Genomic DNA, 19,438 nt, shown 5'->3' on the forward strand with positions numbered 1-19,438 from the left:
ATTAAATGAGATGTGTCTATTCAGCTGCTGTGGAGCCTGTCTCGTGTAGACACCGAATAATTGTTGGCCTCTATCACGGGTGGCCAGCATGACTCCTTCCTTAAAGGGGGCCCTACATCCAGAGACATGTTTTGCCCTTTGGCTCAGGTCCTGATGGTGGTCCCCTCCAGGAGAGAGGGTGGAAATTTCCCTGCTCATCCTGACCGATGGGCCCTGCAGTGAAGGGCTTCGTAACAGCTCCCTGCAGTGCCGGCCTGAGCTCCTGCTCACCCCTCATGTTCTGTCTCTCCACGCAGAAGAACAAGTCCTGGGAACCCTGCCCCTTCCCGCAGGGTCCCCTCCACCTCCCAGCTGGGTGCAAACCAGTGCTCCCTCCTTCTCCCACTTGCCCAGGATTCTCATCATCCAGCATTCCCTGGAAACCTCAGGTCCCAGGAATTGCCATCTTGCAGGCCAGTCGTGACCCTGGATGTCTCTCACAGCTTTGCCTTCAGCTGCATCGTCTTGTACACCTTCAACAGAGGGACTTATGGAGACTTCCAGGCCCTATTGCACTCTCCCGAAAATCGTTGAGATGCTGTCCCAGTCCTGCCTGGGCACCCACCCCTTCTCCCGGCACCCCTGAGAGGTGTGAAAGGGAGGGTGAGAACAAGCCCCAGAAGGGCCCTCCCCTCCCCAAATCTCCACTCCTGCAGGCAAATGGATGTGGAAAGTCCACCTTATATCTTCTCTGAACACTGGGGTGACGTTATCTGGGTTTAAAACTGCCTCGGGGCGCCTGGGTGGCGCAGTCGGTTAAGCGTCCGACTTCAGCCAGGTCACGATCTCGCGGTCTGTGAGTTCGAGCCCCGCGTCAGGCTCTGGGCTGATGGCTCGGAGCCTGGAGCCTGTTTCCGATTCTGTGTCTCCCTCTCTCTCTGCCCCTCCCCCGTTCATGCTCTGTCTCTCTCTGTCCCAAAAATAAATAAAAAATGTTGAAAAAAAAATTAAAAAAAAAAAAAAAAAAAAAAAAAAACTGCCTAAAGGCCAGTGTTTGAGACCAAGATCATTCCTTTATCCGAGTGAGTCCCCTTCCAACACTCCTCACACAGAGCAGCATTTCCACCTGGTGGCTGTTCTCACTTCCTCTGGAGCAGGCAGAGCTGGATGGAACCGTGGCCCTGTGATCGCTGTGCCTGTGACGGACTCTGTTGTCTCACCCCCTTCCCTGTCTGGCTGCACGTCTTAAAGGTTTTTTGTTTGGCTCCAGTGGGAAATGCACATCAGCACAGAGTATCTGTCTCTGGCAACCCTCAATAAAATGCAGGCGCAGTTTTAAAGCTTCCCACCATTCTTCCTCGTGGAACAGTATTTTTTTTTCAACATTTGTCTGAAACTTGCAGAATGAAAGTCTCCTTGGAGGCAAGGAGCTGCTTCCCTGCGGCAGGCACGGCATGTGTTCCATAGAAGAAACTTTTTTTTTTTTTTTTAAGTGGAGAAGACAGGAGCTAGGGCAGAAATACCTCTGAATTGGCTAGAGGCCTCAGCCCAGAGTTTAAGGCTTGGTTTTGTAGCCTTGGGTAAGCACCCTCTCTCTAAACCTCAGCTTCCTTATTTGTAAAGCAGAGGCAATTGCCTCCACCTTTTGCATCCCGTTAATAACCACGGAGGTCAGAGCAAAGTGGGGATTGAAGGGTGTTAGCTGGAGACATGACTCTGCGCAGGGTCTCTGCCTCTCTGACCTATTTCCTCATACAATGAAGGAGCTCTGTTGTGCTGAATTGGTCCCTTCCCACGTCTGACCCCCTTGGGTAGGACAAGGTTCCTGTCAGATCAGGCAGGAGATGTGGTATAGCGTGATGAAGAAGAGTGGGCATCTTGGTGGCTGGGGTGACCCTCAAGGGCAGAGCTCCTGACTCTAGGCCAGGAAAGGGCTAGAATGACACTTGTTCATCTCTGTATTCAGGCTGAGTCATCACCTCAGGACATCCTTCCCCATTGCCAACATACATCCATGGACTGCAGAGTTTGGGCATTGTGGGTAACTCATGAAACCCTTGCCAGCCTTTACCATGGAAACCTAGATTCCTCTTGGCAGGTGTCACCTTGGAAAGCCTGGAGCAGCGAGAGAGGAAGACACAATGGCTCTTGGAGAACAGCAAGAGGTTAATAATAACACCGACAGCCAGCATGGTTCTGGCCCCTCCCCACCTACACAGCTAAGCGCTTTACATATATTAACTCACTTTAAACTCTGAGGCAATCTATGTGGAACATAATCTTTTTAGCTGTATATACCAATGCAGAAATTGAGGCACAGAAAAGTAAAGCAACTTGCCCAAGGACACAGCTCGGTGATGGTAGAGCCCAGTTCTCAGCCCAGGCAACTGTACTAATGCAGCCTCCTCCACAGATGGAAGGAAGCAGGGTAGAGAAAAGGAGGGTGCCCTGGTGGGGTCTGTACAAGGACAGAGATACCAAGAGAATACTAGGCACGGAATGACGGAGGTTCAGTACAGGGGAGAGGGTGCCTCTACAAGTGGCTCAATCAGTACATGATGATAACGATGATCGTGGGTCATACTGATAGCACCTATCATTGACACAGCTCTCAGCACTCTGTTTCTACATTCGTGCAGTGAGTTCTATCAACAGATGCTGGATACCTGCTGTGTGCTGGGCCAACAATGAACAAAATGAATACTGGCCTTGCCCTCGTGGAGCTCAACAAATAAACATGAAAATAAACATATAAGGGCAATCACAGTTTTAGCTTTGTTGACAGGATTATAAAATCCACACGTCAAGGCTTCCTCTCTGAATGGCTTCAAAGTTAGTCATGAGCATTTGGAAAAAGAAGGTCATTTTCAGAAGGGAAGCGATAATGGTCTGGTAAAGGGGAAGGAGAACCAGGGTTAATCTCTCTTATTCTGCTCAAGGATACCCAATACCGGCATTTCTTGAAACTTTTTTCTTTGACTCCCAAACATTCCTCTATCTCAGCCCTTGTCTTTATCAACTTGTTTGTGGGACAATAAAGTCAGTAAAAATGTTCTACAAGCTGAGGTCTTGCTGTCTCCAATGATCTGGCTCAGGCCCTGTGCTTGCAAGGGCTGAAGAAAGAATGGGGGTGAAGCAGACAAGGTTTGATCCACCCAGGAGGCAGATGCCTGCAAGCTACTGTTGGCTTGCCAGTAAAAAATCCTCTTCCCTTGCAAATAATTATAAATTCATGAGATGCCCAGCTGGATAATTCGTTCTGATCCAAAGTATTATCCTTGTTCATTGAAACTTGCTAAGACATTCATTTGCCCTCGTGGTTTGCAGTCCCTGGAAATACACATCCAGGCCATTCCAAGATGTATGGGGGCGCCTGGGTGGCTCAGTCGGTTAAGCATCTGACTCTCGATTTCCGTTCAGGTCATGATCTCACGGTCATGAGATTGAGTCCCACATGGGGCTCGGCACTGAGCGTGAAGCCTGCTTCGGATTCTCTCTCCCTCAATCTCTGCCCCTCCCCTGCTCGCTCTCTCTCTCTCTCTCTCTCTCTCTCTCCCTCTCTCTCTCCCTCTCTCTCTCAAAAAATAAAAATAAATAAATAAAAATCAGGCACTGACACCTGATGGATGAACCTGAAAACTATGATGCTAAGTGAAAGAAGCCAGTCACAAAAGGTCACATACTGAATGATTCCATTCATATGACATTTCCAGAACATGCAAATCTATAGACACAAAGCATTGGCTGCCAGGGACTAAAGGGAAGAATGCCTGGGGAGTGACTGCTAATGGGCATGGGGTTTCTTTTTGAGTGACAAGAATGTTCTGGAATTAGATAATAGTGATAATGGTTGCACAGCTCTGTGAATATCCTACACTGAATTGTATACTATAAAATGTGAATTTTATGGTCTGTAAATTGTACCTCAATAAAGCTGTTATTAAGGAAAAAAAAAAAAAAAAGCCAGGCACTATCACTGCAGCTATGATGGGTCAGATCTCACTGTTTGTTTGGTTTGTTGGTTTGTTTGTTTGTTTGTTTGTTTGTTTTTGAGAGAGAGAGAGACAGAGCACAAGCAGGGGAGGGGCAGAGGGGCAGAGAGAGAGGGAGGCGCAGAATCTAAAACAGGCTCCAGGCTCTGAACTGTCAGTCCAGAGCCTGACACGGGGCTCAAACCCACGAACCATGAGACCATGACCTGAGCCGAAGTCAGATGCTTAACCGACTGAGCCGCCCATGTGCCCGCAGATCTCACTGTATTAAACAGAAAACTACGTAAGATTTATAGGATAAAAAACAGGCAGCATGCAATCATGAGAGGTTGAATTTATTTCCGCACAAGAAAATAAGTATATAGAGTCATTCTTTATATAAGGAATATCAGAGTGACCCATTAATCAATTTCATGATAATTTGTAAGTAATTTCAAGGCAATTTTTTTACAATAAATAGTACAGAAATGAAAAATTAAAAAAAAAAAACTTCATAATTGCATCCAGTGGTAATTAGGGATTGTTTTCTTCAATTGATTTTAAATGAATGCTAGTTCAAATGATCCCTGGAGAATTTCTGGCTGGGATCCAGCTATAGGTAGCATGTATTTGACATACAAACTCAAATCTTCACAATTATTTAATTGCTGGTGTGCCTCTTCCCATTTACAGACAAAGCAGCCAAGACCCGAGGGGCTAGGAAACTTGCTCAAGGGTGCACCTGTAGGAAGTGACACCAACAGTATTTAAACCCTAGTCTGTCTGGCTTCAAAGCCTGAGTTCGCTCTTCTTCCTTACGCTGTGTATGGCATTCCCCAAATACAGCTTCCCTGAACCGAAGAAAAGAGTACCTCCCTTTGCTTATAGCCCCAAGTAAGCAGTACTTATTCTGGGTGCCAGCAGTGTACCTTTAGCCAAAACTTTAGGTTTGTCTTTAATCTTAAGACATTGCATTGTGAGCATGAACTGAAACAAAGAAATGCAGGTACTAGAGCTGTGCAAATACGATATTTAGCTATTTTCTGAAGTGACTAAGAAGTGGAACAATATTCAGGATCGTCAGACTTGTAACGGTCCCACCTAGAAATGGAACCTGGAACAGCCTCGAATGGAAGAAAACTACACAGAGAGGCCAGGGGGTTGGAGCTGCTGTGGCAGCATGTGTCCACGGGATTCAGAGTGGTCTTAGACACTTTGAGCCATTCAGACCATCCCAGAGTCTCCCTGGGGACACTGTCTGAGCGGTGAGCAGCGCCCAGGAGAATCCTCACGGGAGACAGGCTGGCGGCCGGAGCCTGTTCTGCGCCATAAACATCACAGGGGCAAGAACAAGAAAAGCCTATCTGCGGACAAATATTGCCATCCTATCGCTTTGTTTATTTTTGACGATTCCGTTTCTCAGGGAAACAGGAAATGTAAGAGAAAGGAATGTTTGTATTTTGGTAGGGCAGGTTTAGTTAAATTCTTCTAAATATGCCACCAGTATTTTTCCAAGACACAGTAACTGTAGGAGGACATGATGCAGAGGGTTCAGAGGTGGGATTCCAAGGGCAGAGAGCGTTAAGCAAGGGCGGTGAAACCACAGACCTCGCTCAGCAAACATTTCCAGGGCCCCTCCTGTGTGCCAGACCTGGGTCTAGGGCAGTTGTGAGAATGAAGAAGGCAGGCGGGGCACCTGGGTGGGTGGTGGGGCCACTGACTGAGGTCAGGAGAAGAGGGTATTTTGGAGGGGAAGTTTATGAGGTTGCTTGGAAATGTTGAGTTGGAGATGCCTGTGAGACCATCCCAGGGCTGGGTTCAGGAAGCAGGTTTATAATTCAGGAGAGGCCTGAGGGTTCAATGATAAGCAACAACAGACACAGACCCACAGACCCACAGCTCCTTATGGAGCTTATAGTCCAGTGAAGGAGTTACACATTTGTCCAACAATTACACAGATAAGTTAAAAATGGCAGAAGTGCTAAGAAAGAGAAAGACATGAGCAGGCCATGACTGAAGCAGGGAGGTGGGAGCCAACTTTTTGGGTAAGTGACATTAGAGATGAGATCTGAAGCATGGCTCGGAGGAGCAGCGACAGTGTTCCAGGCAATGAGAACAGCATGTGCAAAGACCCTGTGGCTGGAAGGAGCAAAGCCAGTATCAGGGTCAGAAAGAAATCCAGCAAGGCTGGGACAGAGAGGCTGATAGGGGAACATGGGTGAGATGGGGATGGGGAAGAAGACAGGGACCAGAATCCTCAGAGCCCTGTAAGCTGTTGTCCCCGCTTGTTTCAGTCATCTGGGTGGTAATTTATGGGTTTGTCACAACATTATAAAATTGGGAAGGACTGTCAAAGGTCATCTTATCCATTCTCCTCTCTCCAGACAGGAGTGTCTTTGTGTGCAGTGCTTAAACTCCGAGGAGATTCCATCAGATACTACATACCAAGGTTAAGATTATCAAGCAGCTGTTGGGATATTGCTACTCTCTCACTTGAATGAATCTTTTTTTTTTTTTAATGCCCAAAACAAACCCCATTTCTGTCAAAGTCTTCATCATGCCCCCTACTCACAACCTGGGCATCAGGCTTCCCTCCCCTGTTTTCTCCCCTTCCTGTATCCGAGGACTGACTGAGTCCTATCGATCAGCCTTTGACATCCCCCTGCCCAAGGACCCCCCAAGGTCCCAGATGTGAAGGGAATAGGAGCTTGTGTGGTTTGCTGTCCTATGTTCCAGCTTGGACATCTCCTAACTCAGTGTAAGCCTCTTCACTGGCAGCGACTGTTTAATGACTGACATCTGTTATAATGTCAGTTCCTCGAGGATCTTCTGGTTTGGCGGATGAGCAGACTGAGTCACAGAGTGGTCAGTGACTTGTCCAAAGTCTCACGACCGTAGGTGCTGGAGCTAGATATGAACTCTAGGGTCCTCTGGTGCCAAAGCTCATGCTATCCCTGCATGCTCTGTACTGCTTTGCTTACTGCAGTAGCAGGCTGCTGGCCCCTGCCCACCCACCTGGTCAAATCAAATGAGCGGACACAGTTCTGGGCACATGGGAAGCAAGCGCTCGATGGTGCATAGAATGATTATCCAGAAGCAGCACCATGTGGAAGCAGGGTGATGGGTTCTGACCAAATCCTAGCTCACCTGCTTTCTTGTTGAGTAATCCTAGTCAAGAAACTTCACTTCTGTTGGCCTTCATTTCCTGGTATGTAAAATGGGGCTAAAAATAGGAGCTATCTCAAAGAAGCGTCAAGATACTTAAATGAGGTGATATATGTAAAGTACTTAGCACCATGCTGGCTACATTCTAAGTGCTGCAAAAGTGGGAGCTGCTGTTACCATAGCCTCCAGAAGAGTCTTCCTAAACGTGTATATGTCTACCCTCTGCACACAAACCCTCAATGGCTGCCCAGTGCCCTCAGAATGCATCCCAACCTCCTCCCTCTGGTGTAAGGACCCCCAACCTTGCCACTCCCCATATTTCCACCCTCTTTCCCACTGCTTTCCCAACAAGGCTCTGCTCAAACCAACTTCATCAGCAACTTGTGCCCAAAATCTTTCTGACTCAGCCCTTCTGCACATGACATCTCTCCCTGTCGTGGGAGGCTTTGTCTAACACCCATCCGACAATATACTGCATACCCAGCACCTACTATATGCCAGTCCTTGTGTGGAGCCTGGAGATACGGTGGTAAACAAAACAAGCTAAGCACCTTGTTTTGTCAGAGCACCTACAGGGGAGCAGAGAGAGGGACACAAAGGAAATAAACATATAATCACAGTTGCTGCCTAGCACTATGAAGGGAAAGTTTAGGGTGTGATAGAAAAGACAACAGGAAGCACCTACTCTAGACCAGTGTCCAGGGGAACACTCTGGGGACAGAGAATTTCAATTGAGACCCCAAGTATGAGAAGGGATTGGACTTGTCTTAATCTTATGTGTGTCCTTCACAGCACAAAACACAGTGCCAGCCTCATAGTTCTTACTCAATTAGTGCCCACTGAATTGATAAGAATTAATATTATTTCATTGATCATTAGGTAGAGTCTTTTAGAGACGGAGATCAGCATGTGTAAAGGCCCTGTGGTTGGAGGGAGTGTGGCCCATTCAGTAAAGAACTGAAAGGCCCGTGGGGTGGTGCATAACTGGTAGGCAGGGGTTGAGGTGGGGAGGAGGGGGAAACACAAGATGAAACAGAAGAAGTAAGCAAGAGCTAGATCAGGCAGAGCCTTGCAGGCGTGGGATGGAGGTCCATCTCCTCACTGAAATCTTCCCAGACTTCTTTAGCCCTTGATTTCCTCCCCCGGACTCTTCCAGGACTCGTTGTCTCCACTCTTAACCAGGAACAGACACTGAACGCATTGAAATCTCCAGAGCATCATGAATATAGAGGGGATTTCCTCCTTCAGGGGGAGGCTGAACCAGACCACTCAGGCCCCAGCTCTCCAACCCCGTGGCTTGAAAGTGAGGTTGATACAGCGCTGATCTGGACTCACTCTGCCCTGACTCCAACCCCCCAAGAGAACAGCCAGCATGAGCCCTAGGCCACCCCCACTTATTCTGGCTTCTTGGGAGACTTTTGAATAGGGCCCTTATCAGGGTGGGGATCTGTGGCTTCAAAAATTGATCTGCCCCTTCTAACAGGATGTCGGGCCTCTCACGCCATTGGACAGTGCTGAACTCTGGAGCACCCGGGGCATGTGAGCGGGACAAGGAGCCTGTGAGAGGCTGGTGCGGCCTCCCATCCCCAAGGGGACTAAATAAAGCTATTGTTGGGAAGGGAAGAGAGAAAATAGCCGACAAGATGTTTTTTGTCCTCTGTGACCTGTCTGTGTTCAGGGGAGGGGCTGGCATGTTGCAGATGAGTGGAAATGGGAATGGCCTCTGAAGCCCATTCGAACAGCTTGGGAAGGGAAAGATGGAAAGGGGAGGGAACATGGGAGGCGGTGGAGAAGCCCCACCAGTCCTTACCTGTCTGACCCTGGACAAATGGCTTGCCTCTCATCTCTTCTCTGTCTCGTGGGGAGGGAAAGATGCTGCCATACATCAAGTGCCCAGCACCATCCCTTGTTGTTACAAGACACTCCATACATGCAGTCGTCATTAGCCTGGGAGATTATATGGTGGGCGGTCTCACCCAGGGTGCAATACCATGGCACCACCTTCATTTCCTGAGCTCTTGGAAACCACTGGAGAAACCTATCAGAATGTCTCCATATTCTGCTGATTGTCCCCCATGAAAAGTTCTTGGCCTGACCTCTAGGAATGAAGACACTGGTTTGTAAGGACACCTGTACAAAGATATTTGGTGGTCTTGCCTGCAGTAGCAGAGACACAGAGACAGAAGCAGACACACGGAGAGAGAATGTTACACAAATGTCTACTAACAGGAAAGCGGCTGATTGTGGCACTGTGTCCTGTAGAATATTGTGAAGCTTCAAACCATTGGGTTAGGGGTGTACCTGCCATCCTGGGAGAGGGAGTGTGCATGGCGCGATATTCAGAGAGGAGAGCCATTTTTGAAAAAACAAACATCAGCCTCAACCATGTATGTCCATACATGTTTACAAACCTGAGCATGACAAGCAGTGGGCAGGAGAACACATTAGATACACCAGGCAGGTGAGATCAGTTACCTGGGCTGGGGAGTGGGGGAGGGATATGAGAAAAATAAAAAAGATTATGGCAAAGTAGGAAAAAACTTAGAGAAGACAGATGCAAAATTCTATCTCTAAGATGATTGCAGAATATCCCATTTTTTGTTTTTTTAATTTATTTAAATTCAAGAATATCCCATTTTTTAATTGGAATTCTAAATGAGCTTTATAAAGGAATACGGACCAATACAAACATTGATTTGGTTAGATGATGAGGTTGTGGACCATCCTCATCTTGAATTTCTATGGTCATTTGAAGGCTATTATTTCAACTTTTTAAAGCATCACTTTATTTATTTTTAATTTTTATTTTTATTTATTTTGAGAGACAGTGTGAGCAGGGTAGGGGCAGAGACACAGAGAGACAGAATCCCAAGCAGGCTCCATGCTGTCAGTGCAGGGGCCTCAAACCCACAAACAGGGAAATCATGACCTGAGCTGGAGTTAAGAGTCCAATGCTTAGCCCACTGAGCCATCCAGGCACCCAGAGAGCCTTCCTCTCTTACGGAGACTTGCTCATGACTCCACCCACTCCAGACTTGCCCACCATGCCACCCTGTTCTGCTTGTTCATTGCACAGCCCACCCTCTAAAACAAGAGATCTTGTCTCAATCTTGTGTCCTGCACAGCATAACGCATAGTGTCACCACTTCATCCTCACTCAATTCATGAATTGATTTGATTTGATATTATTTTATCGGTCGTTATAATTAAGAGAAAGAATTTATTGCACTCTAGATATGCACGTGGTCCCCAGAGAAGTGTGCCTTGATAGAGAGGGTGCTTGACTGAGAGCCAAAACTCATGGTCTTGACTTCTCGTTCTGTGGTATGGCATGAAAACAATCACTTTATACTCTTTGGGCTTCAGTTTCTGGGAGGACACACACATGTGTTAATTTCCTATTGCCACGCTAACAGATCAAGCACCTGAAAAGAACACCTCTTTATTACCTCACAGATCTGTAGATCAGAAGTCCGGGATGGCATGTCAAGGTTCTCTGCTTAGGGTCTCATAAAGCCAAAATCAAAGTGCCAGCATCCTGCATTTTCTTCAGGAGCTCAAGATTCCCTTCTGAGCTCATTCCTGTTAGGGCAGAATCCATTTCTTTGCCACAGTGTGCCTCTGGTCCCCACTTCCTGGCTGCCTATCAGCCAGGGGCCACCTTCAGCTCCGGCAGGCTGCCCACATTCCTTCTCAAGTGACCACCTCCATCTCAAAGCAGGAATAGTGCGCTGAGACTTTCTCATGCTTTGAATCTGTCTGCCTCCCTCTTCTTCCACCGGCCTGTGATGGTTCTCCGCTCTTAAGGGCTCATGTGATCCGATTAGGTCAGATAATCTCTATACTTTAGGGTCATGTGTGCCATATGATGTAAAACAATCGTTGCAAGACTTCATATGATGATCTCATCAGCCTCCAGAGGTTAGAGGGGGACATCTCGGGGAGAATTCCTAGAAATTCTACCTACCACCACATGGCCACATGGGGGTATACAAGATGATTGCTAGGTTCTTCCAGATTAAAAGTGCCACAGCCTTTAATTACCTCTGATTATTCCCTCTGGCATAGCCCCCCCGATTTTCCTTTGTTGGATTTCATTTCCCCCTCTGCCAAGCTATCACATACTACCAAGCAGCAGCCTCTAGCTCTCCTTCCTCTTCCATCAAGCCTTCCTTCATCTCCTTACCCCACAGAGCAGGTGTTAGCTCCTTCCTCTGCTCAGTCCTACTCTACACTTTGAGTTCGAACCTCCCCTTGGCGCTAAGCAGTTTTACACCCCTCATTTCATTTCTTCTTCCCCCCACACAGCCACATGAGTTAGGCATCATCATTCCCACTTTGCAGATCAGAGAGCTAAGTTCTGAAGAGGTTAAATATCTAGCCCCAGATGAGAGAGTAAGTTTAACTGCAACATCCACATTCTTTCCAGTACCCGTCAGTGTGTGGGGAGATAATCAGGCCAGGAGAGGAGGAGGGGGAGACAGAGCACACCCGTTCCCCCTCACCTCCCACTCCACCTTACAATGACATGGAGATGAAGCCCCAGTAGTGACCTGGGCAGTTCTTGGACTGCTGGAGGTCTCCAGGGTCTGTGAGTGGATGGCTGGGTGTGACAGCTCTACTGGGGAACAAAAGCCACTTGGTGAAAATGCATCGATTTATTTTACTTCACATCCCTCGGGTTGGTAAAATGCAGGTCTTTCCAACCTCAAGTGTTGGGAGCTCTTTCCCCGCCTGCGAGAGCATAGTCAGTACAGCCACTTTGGCGACCAAATTTGGCAATATTTGGCAAAAACGAGAGGAGCATTGCCCGGCCCCAGCAATTCCAGTCCTGTTACCCCTGCCCCAGAGAGACTCCCCTGCAGGTGCAGAGGGGATCGAGTTCAAGAATGTTTGTACTAGTCGAGGGGCACATAGGTGATTCAGTCGGTTAAGCTTCTGACTCTTGGTTTCGGCTCAGGTCATAATCTCACAGTTCGTGGGTTCAAGCCCCGCATCGGGCTTTGTGCTGACAGAACGGAGCCTGCTTGGGATTCTCTCTCTCTCTCCCTCTCTCTCTGCTTGCTCTCTCTCTCTCTCAAAAATAAATAAACATTAAAAAACAAATGTTTATACTATTATTATTTATCATTGGAAAAATAGAAATCGCCTAAACGTTCATCAGCAGGAAGTGAACAAATGGTAACGTGTTCATAAAATAGCAATAAAAATGAATCCACACTAGATAGATGGGCACACGTGAATCTCACAAACATAATGTGCGAAAAGGGTTGTCAAGAATAGATTCTTTTGATGCCACTTACACATAAAGTTTAAAATTGTGGAGTGTGTGTTGTTTGAGAATCATATGTAGTAATTAAAATATGAGTAAATGCAAGGCAGTGATAAACATAGAATTTGTATAATGATTATAACCTCTGGGCGGGAGGGAGGGAGTGTGATAAGAAGGCATATCAGGGGCTTCATCTGTGTGGGCAGTGGTTTATTTCTTAAGTGAGGGGGTGTCCATGGTATTGCTCCCTAAGTCTTTTTTCATCTGTGAAATGTTTTATAGTAACTATTAAACTATCAAGTAATCACCACGGGGAAGATGGTTATCACAGAACAGTAAGTGGAAGGAACAGGAAGTGAAATTGGGTATTCACTATACTCACAATGTAGAGCAAATGAAAAAAAAATATGGATTTATAAAAAAGAAGATCAGCAGATAATACACGTCTGAGGGTGATTTTTATTATCTTCTGTGTAATAACAACATAACACTTTATTATATTTTCCAAACTTTTTATAGTGAGTACATATTGCTTTTGGACTCAAAATCAAATATTGCTCTTTAAAAAAAAAAAAACATGAATTTGTTCTTTCTAGGCACCAAGATATGCTCAATGGTAGCCGAAATTAAGAGGGAAATTTTTTTATTCAACATCTACTGCAGGAAGTCCTGAGCCATATCTTAGGGGAAACAGTTCACATCAGGCTTAGAGGTCTGACAGGCCCAAGTTCAGGTCCTAATTCCACCCTTTCCCAGCACCTACCTTGAGTCTCAGTGTCCTACCTGTGAAATGGTGATTTAAAAACATACCTCCCCTGCTTGCCTGATGGAGCCCCTGCATGGGTAAAATAAGACGAGGCCCATCGAATGGCTCTGGGACCCACAGCGGACCCTTCCATGGCACCTACAGCCTCACCTCCAGGTCAGACTAGACTCTGGGCACCAAGAGAGAAGAGCCAGGTTCCTCCTCTCAAGGCACCCAGAGGGTCAGGATGGACAGCACTGTCAGGAAACAAGCCAGGACAGAATGACCAGCACCAGAACAGACAGCACAGAGAGTAACATGATCACCCCTGGCTGGGTTGATCCAAGTAGGGGGAGTGATATTATTACTAAGTAACTAAAAGGGATGACCTTTGCCCTCAAATACCTCCAAACAGACTTCCCGACACCAAACAAACACATCTCAAGCAACATAGGAACAGAATGAAGGAGGAGATGCCTAGCCTGGGTTTGAACCTAGTGCCCTCACTTCCCAGTAGAGTGACCACAGGTATGGATAGGTGAGCACCTAATGTTTGGAGTGCCCTGTCTTCCTCTGTGTCATAAGGAGAAGCATGTATGCCTCTAATAGGTCTTGCTGAGAAGCCTGGGCACCTTCCCTGGGTCAGGCAGTGTTCTTGGAACTGAGGATTCTATAGGGAGCCAACTAGACAAGTAATGTGGCTCTCTAAAGGAGATGATACAGGACAGTCACTCAGAACAGCGCCCAGCACTGTGCGGCCAGTAAATGTGTGTGCCCATGTGGGCATGACCACTATGATTAAGACACCCACTAGGGTGGCCTGGATAGGGACTGGGGGAGGGAATGAGTGTCCAGATACTTGAAGGTTTTTTTCGAGGATAGGGAATGAGTTTCCAGATACTTGAAGGTTTTTTTCAAGGATAACGTAAGGCAGAACTGTGATGGAGTAATGAAGCTTTCATTCGCTGAGTACTTACAATGTCAAGATTTCCGTGTAATAGCTTGTTTGATTCTCACAGTAACCCTATGGGATGGATACTCATCATCCCCATTTTACAGATGAGGAAACTGAGCCACAGATCCTTGCAGAGCTTGTCTGTGGTTGCACAAGTGGTAAAGCCAGAATCTGAAAGCTTCCTACCGTCTCTCCAGAATGGTGGGTGCCCCAGGCAGGCTGGCTTTAAATACTCAGAGCTTCCTTTGGAAGCCCAGTTTGCTGGTATGTAGGGTGTTTGAGCGGCAGCAAAATGACCATCTGTCAGAGCATTCTTGTGGGGATTCCTGGTAATAGCGGATGACTGAATCTTTCTCCAGAACAGGTGGTGCCCAGAGTCTTGGTGGCAATGCTTTGGGATGCTAATGAGCGATTTCCTCTGGTCTCTTACAGCTCACAGCCCCACACTTCCCCGTGGTGGTCAAGCTGGGACACGCCCACGCCGGAATGGGAAAGGTATGAGAAGCAGCTCTTATGCTCACACTAATACTCACACAGCCTCCCCAGACTACTTGTTCCCCTCTTCCTCTGTCCCCCTCCAGCCCCACCTTAGCTCAGCCACCCAGAACAGTGTTAGAGGAGCCCAGGATGCAGGAGGCACCCCCTCCTCCCCACCCCACCTTCCTCTGAGCTTGGAGCCTCTCTCCAGCTCGGCCTGTACCTGCTGAACCCTACCTGGATTTGCCAGCTTAATTGTTTCCTGTGATGGTGCATTTGGGGAAATGGATGTGAAGCATATTATAGACGATGATGCCTTTGTTCCGTCATCATCTCCACGGCTGCTCTCTAAGCTCATGTCTTAGTCATCTCCCTGCCACTTACAGGGCTAGTACCTAGAAGGAGGCGAATATGTATGGCTCCGTGGAGGAAACCCCTGGAATCACTTAGCTTCTGCAACAGTAAATCATATATTGGACAGTCACAGCTGACATAGCATGACAAACTATATTGGTCAGATTCTTTCAGCTATAAGTATAGAAACTCAAAATCAAGAGGCAAAGGATAATTCATTGGTTCAAGCCACCAGGAAGTCTGGGATAGTTCTTGATAGGTTCAGGCAGAGCTGGATCCAGGAGCCCAAAGGATACCATCAGAGCTCAGTCTCCTGTATTTCTTGACCCTTTTATCTCTGCCTAGTGTTTACTTCAGGTAGTGAAGGTGGCTGTGGGTGGCCTACCCTGGTCCCCAAGCTCACTGTCCCAGAGGAAAAAGGACCTTGTCTCTTTCCAGCGTCTCTGTATAAATCCCATGGAGGGACACTGGTCAGCTTTCCCTGGGTTCCTGAGCCTAACAAGTGCATGCGGAGATGTTTCCAGCCCCACTTGAACCCTCTTTCCTGAGGGTTCCCACAGGAAAGGGAGATGTTCTCCTAAATAACAGGGGTGGGAATGTGGGGAAGTGTGGGGGCTACCACAGGCTACCTCTCAAGACTCTGGCTCAAATAAATACAAATCTTGATCTGGGTGGGCCCGGCCCAGCCATCAATAATCCTGCACCTGGTACCTTTATTCTTTTCCACCCTATTATGTCTTCTGTGCCATCTGTTCCCACCTAAAGTCCACCTCCTTCAGGCAGCAAAGAGTGCGAAGGGCCACATGGGTCAGGGCCTGACCCACGGCTCAGACATTGGTGTGAACTTGTACCAGTTGCCATCTGACCTCTCTTGGCCTTTCTCTGTCAAATGGCAATGATCCTAACAACCATCCTTAAAATGAGTCCTCCTTCTAAAATACTACATCTTCCAGGGCGCCTGGGTGGCTCAGTCGGTTAAGCAACTGACTTCGGTCATGATCTCACAGTTCGTGGGTTCGGGCCCCGCGTTGGGCTCTGTGCTGACAGCTCGGAGCCTGGAGCCTGCTTCGGATTCTGTGTCTCCCTCTCTCTCTGCCCCTCCCCTACTTGTGCTCTGTCTCTCTCTCTCTCTCTCTCTCTCTCTCAAAAATTAATAAAATGTAAAAAACAATTTTTTACATATTTTTAAATAAAATAAAATACTACATCTTCCTGAAAATACACACCACGAGCGCAGGGATATTGCCTATGTGTCCACTACCTTGTCTCCCAGGGCCCAACATGGCCCCTGGTGCCCAGTGGCCCCTCAGCTTTTTGGGCAAGTGGATAGATGAGTGACTCCCTCTTTAGACACCTGCCCTCCTCCCGATCCCTCCTGCACCCCTGCCACTGGCTAGAGCCCCTCCACTCCACTGAGACTGCCCTCACCATAGTGCTCAGTGACCCTCTGCTGCTGAGTCAGCGGGCACTGTTCTGTCCATATAGGAGCTGACCTCCCTGTATCACTTAAAGCTTCTGGCCACCCCTTCTGTCCCAAAACTCCTTCTCCAGTGGCCTCTGACCCATGCCCCTCTGTCTCCAACTACCCCTCACAGTCTCCTTCATGTCGTTTTCTTGCTGCACCATCTTTAATGTGTCTGTGCCCACAGCACACGCGATCTGAGCGCTCGTCTGCTCTCTCAGCTTCTGCGGCCACCTGCATGCCAACAGCCCTCGTCCCATTTCCCAGCCAGAGCCCAAGCTCTTATATCCAGTTCCCTCCACTCCATCCCCACCTTGTCTCCTGTGGAAACCTCAGGCTCTAACTGTCCCGGTAGTGTGCTCCCTGTCCTGGTCTTTCCCCTCTTCCTCCTCCTCCTCCTCTTCCTCCTGGGGCCGTCTCTGCAGCAGGAATTGCCAGCCCCTCTGTTGTCTCAGAACAGAAATCTTGGAGTCATCTCCCTCCTCCATTTCCAAACGGTTGTCAAGTCTTGTCATTTGCCATTGTTAAAGTTTCTCAAACCCGTCCCTTTCTTTCTGCCCACTGCCACCATCTTGGACAATTCCGGTAGAGTTAGAGACTTCCCAAGAATTAAAATTTTTTCTAAGACTTCAAATAATCCCAGACAGGAAATACTTAAAGACACTGATTCAATGCTTGGGGGAAGGGGTGCTCTGAGAAACTCAGGCCCAAAGGGATTCCCAAAACATGGAAAGGAAGATGCATACATATCCAAGGATAAAAAGTGCCACCGGCTGGAATAAACTAGGGTTTGCAGAAGTGCTGACATCAAGGGAAAAGGGCTTTTCTCCTTCAGTTTGGAATGAGAAAACTTTCGGGAAAGGCCTGGACATGCCGACTGAGCAGATGATGTCATATTCATGTCTGAGAGGGAGAAACACAAAATTGGTACCTTCTGTGGTAGTTTGACTTCTCTCAAGGAAGAAGATTGTCTTCCTGGAGACCAGCAAGGAGAACATTCCTAAGAGGAAACTGGTAAAGAGGTTACCAATGGACTCAGTGTTGTTGGAAATCCACCTAGGTCCCCACTGACCCATCTTCAATTATATTTTGCTCCTTTGATCATATATATTGATTAGCACCTCCTCAGTGCTGAGAGTCAGAAGATGGACAGGACCTAGTTTCTGCTGTCAAGGAACTGGGAAGACAGGCACCTCAATAGGTAAAATGTGTGTTGCGAGTCTGATAGAAGGGTGTGCAGTGAGTATGGAGATTGAAGAAGAGAGCTTAATTCCACCTAGAGGATGGAAAGGTGGAAAGAAGTCCCCTACCTGGGGAACTGTACGTGGTTTGCTGTGCACGGAGGTAAAGGGAGTTCTAACAAACAAGACAAGAGATGGACTGGTACTCTCTTACAAAGAATAGAGGCTGTCACAAGGCACAGAAATCAACAGGTAGTGAAATGCTATGCAGTCTGGGGAGCACTCAGGTAGGAGGTAATCATGGGGAGCATCCTGAGTTCTTTAGAAATCAGGCCAGACCAGTGGTTCTTATGGGGGAGGGGAATCCTGGCTCCCAAGGGGCACTTTTGGTTGTCACAACTGGGAGCGGGGGTGGGGGTGGGGGGGTGGTACTACTGTCATCTGGCATCTACTGAGTAGAGACCAAGGATGCTGCTGAACATCCCACAACGCCTAAGACAAGCCCACAACAAAGAATTACACAACCCAAAATGTCAATAGTGTCAAGGTTGAGAAACCCTGGACAAAACTAATTTCATTTCCTTTGTTGAAAGCTTTACCAGTCCAGAAACCAGAGGAAGCAGTGGTTATTACAGAGTTCAACATGCTTCAAAGTCTGTTCCAAAGAATTATAATTATTCAGATGTTAAAGCCTATTTTGGTCAAATAGGCTTGGAAAATGCTGTGTTAAAGTAGATTTTTAGTGTGGAACTTAAGAGTCATAAATTTGCTTATATACATTGTTGTGGTAAAAGAACATGAAAGGCGTGCTGAATTTCCCAGACGTACTTGACCCCAGAAACCTTTGACCATTTTTTGTATTGTGTCCTTTTGTTAATTTGTAAGAACTCTTTACTTACTCAGTACCTTAATCTTTCTCATACTTTGCAATTCTTCTCCATTTGACAGTTCCATGCCCGTTTTATTATTCAGTTTTTCAGCATTTTTTTAAGTTATTTTTTAACGTAGCCAAACGTTTCCATGTTTGGGAGGCCACGTGTTATAGTGGCTAAGGGTATCGATGTGAATCTAGGTTACACACCTTGTTATGAGACCTTAGGTAAGTTACTTAGCCTCCCCCACCTTAGTTTCTTCATATGTATAATGAAGATAATAACAGTAGCAACCTTATAAACTGGTTGTGAGGATTAGGAGACGTTATGCATGTCAAGCACACAGCTCAGTGCCTTGGAACACAGTGGGACTCAATAAATTGTAGCTGTCATGGGTATTAAGAATGTTTAGGGGTGTCTGGCTGGTTCAGTCAGTAAAGCATATAACTCTTCATCTCGGGATCATGAGTTCGAGCCCCTTGATAGAGATTACTTAAACATTAAAAATTAAAAAAAAAAAAGAATGTTCAGACCTGCTCTGGGGACCCAAAATCCAAATGAAGTCAATAAAGGAGATAAGAGTAACCAGCATCATCTGTCAGGGACTCTATTTCATTTGGCTGTAATTTCGGTATGAGTCAGATCAGTAAGGAGTTGCCGAGTTGCCAAAGCCTCTAATCCATAAATGGACAATAAATAGATGAAAACAGGCTCACCCTCATTAGTCATTAGGGAAATGCAAACTAAAACCGCAGTAAGATGCCATTGAATGACCACCAGAATAGCTAAAGTTAGAAAGATTAATAATGCTAAGTGTTGGCAAGGACATGGGAGAATTGGAGCATACACACACACAGCTACTGAAAGGGTGAATCTGTACAACTGCTTTGGAGTACGGGTTGATATCACTCACTGAGAAGTTATGTAAAAGTTCTTCTTTTAGGGATAGCCAGCTTAAATGCATGCATGTATACACCAGTGTTTACAACAGCTTGTTCATAATTG

At 47.0% G+C, this 19,438-nt stretch overlaps 1 protein-coding gene across 2 annotated transcripts in view; it reads left to right on the top strand.

Moving 5' to 3' along the window:
* Positions 1–19,438, top strand: part of SYN3 (synapsin III) — a 466,097-nt gene that overhangs the window by 375,377 nt on the left and 71,282 nt on the right. For both annotated transcript variants that reach the window (XM_019446702.2, XM_019446703.2), the window contains exon 7: positions 14,520–14,582. In XM_019446702.2, the coding sequence (XP_019302247.1) occupies positions 14,520–14,582 (63 nt within the window). The remainder of the gene's footprint in view (positions 1–14,519; positions 14,583–19,438) is intronic.

This window comes from Panthera pardus, unplaced genomic scaffold (genome assembly GCF_024362965.1).
Source record: "Panthera pardus isolate Hobbes unplaced genomic scaffold, ASM2436296v1 HiC_scaffold_6, whole genome shotgun sequence".
Classification (NCBI taxonomy): Eukaryota; Metazoa; Chordata; class Mammalia; order Carnivora; family Felidae; genus Panthera; species Panthera pardus.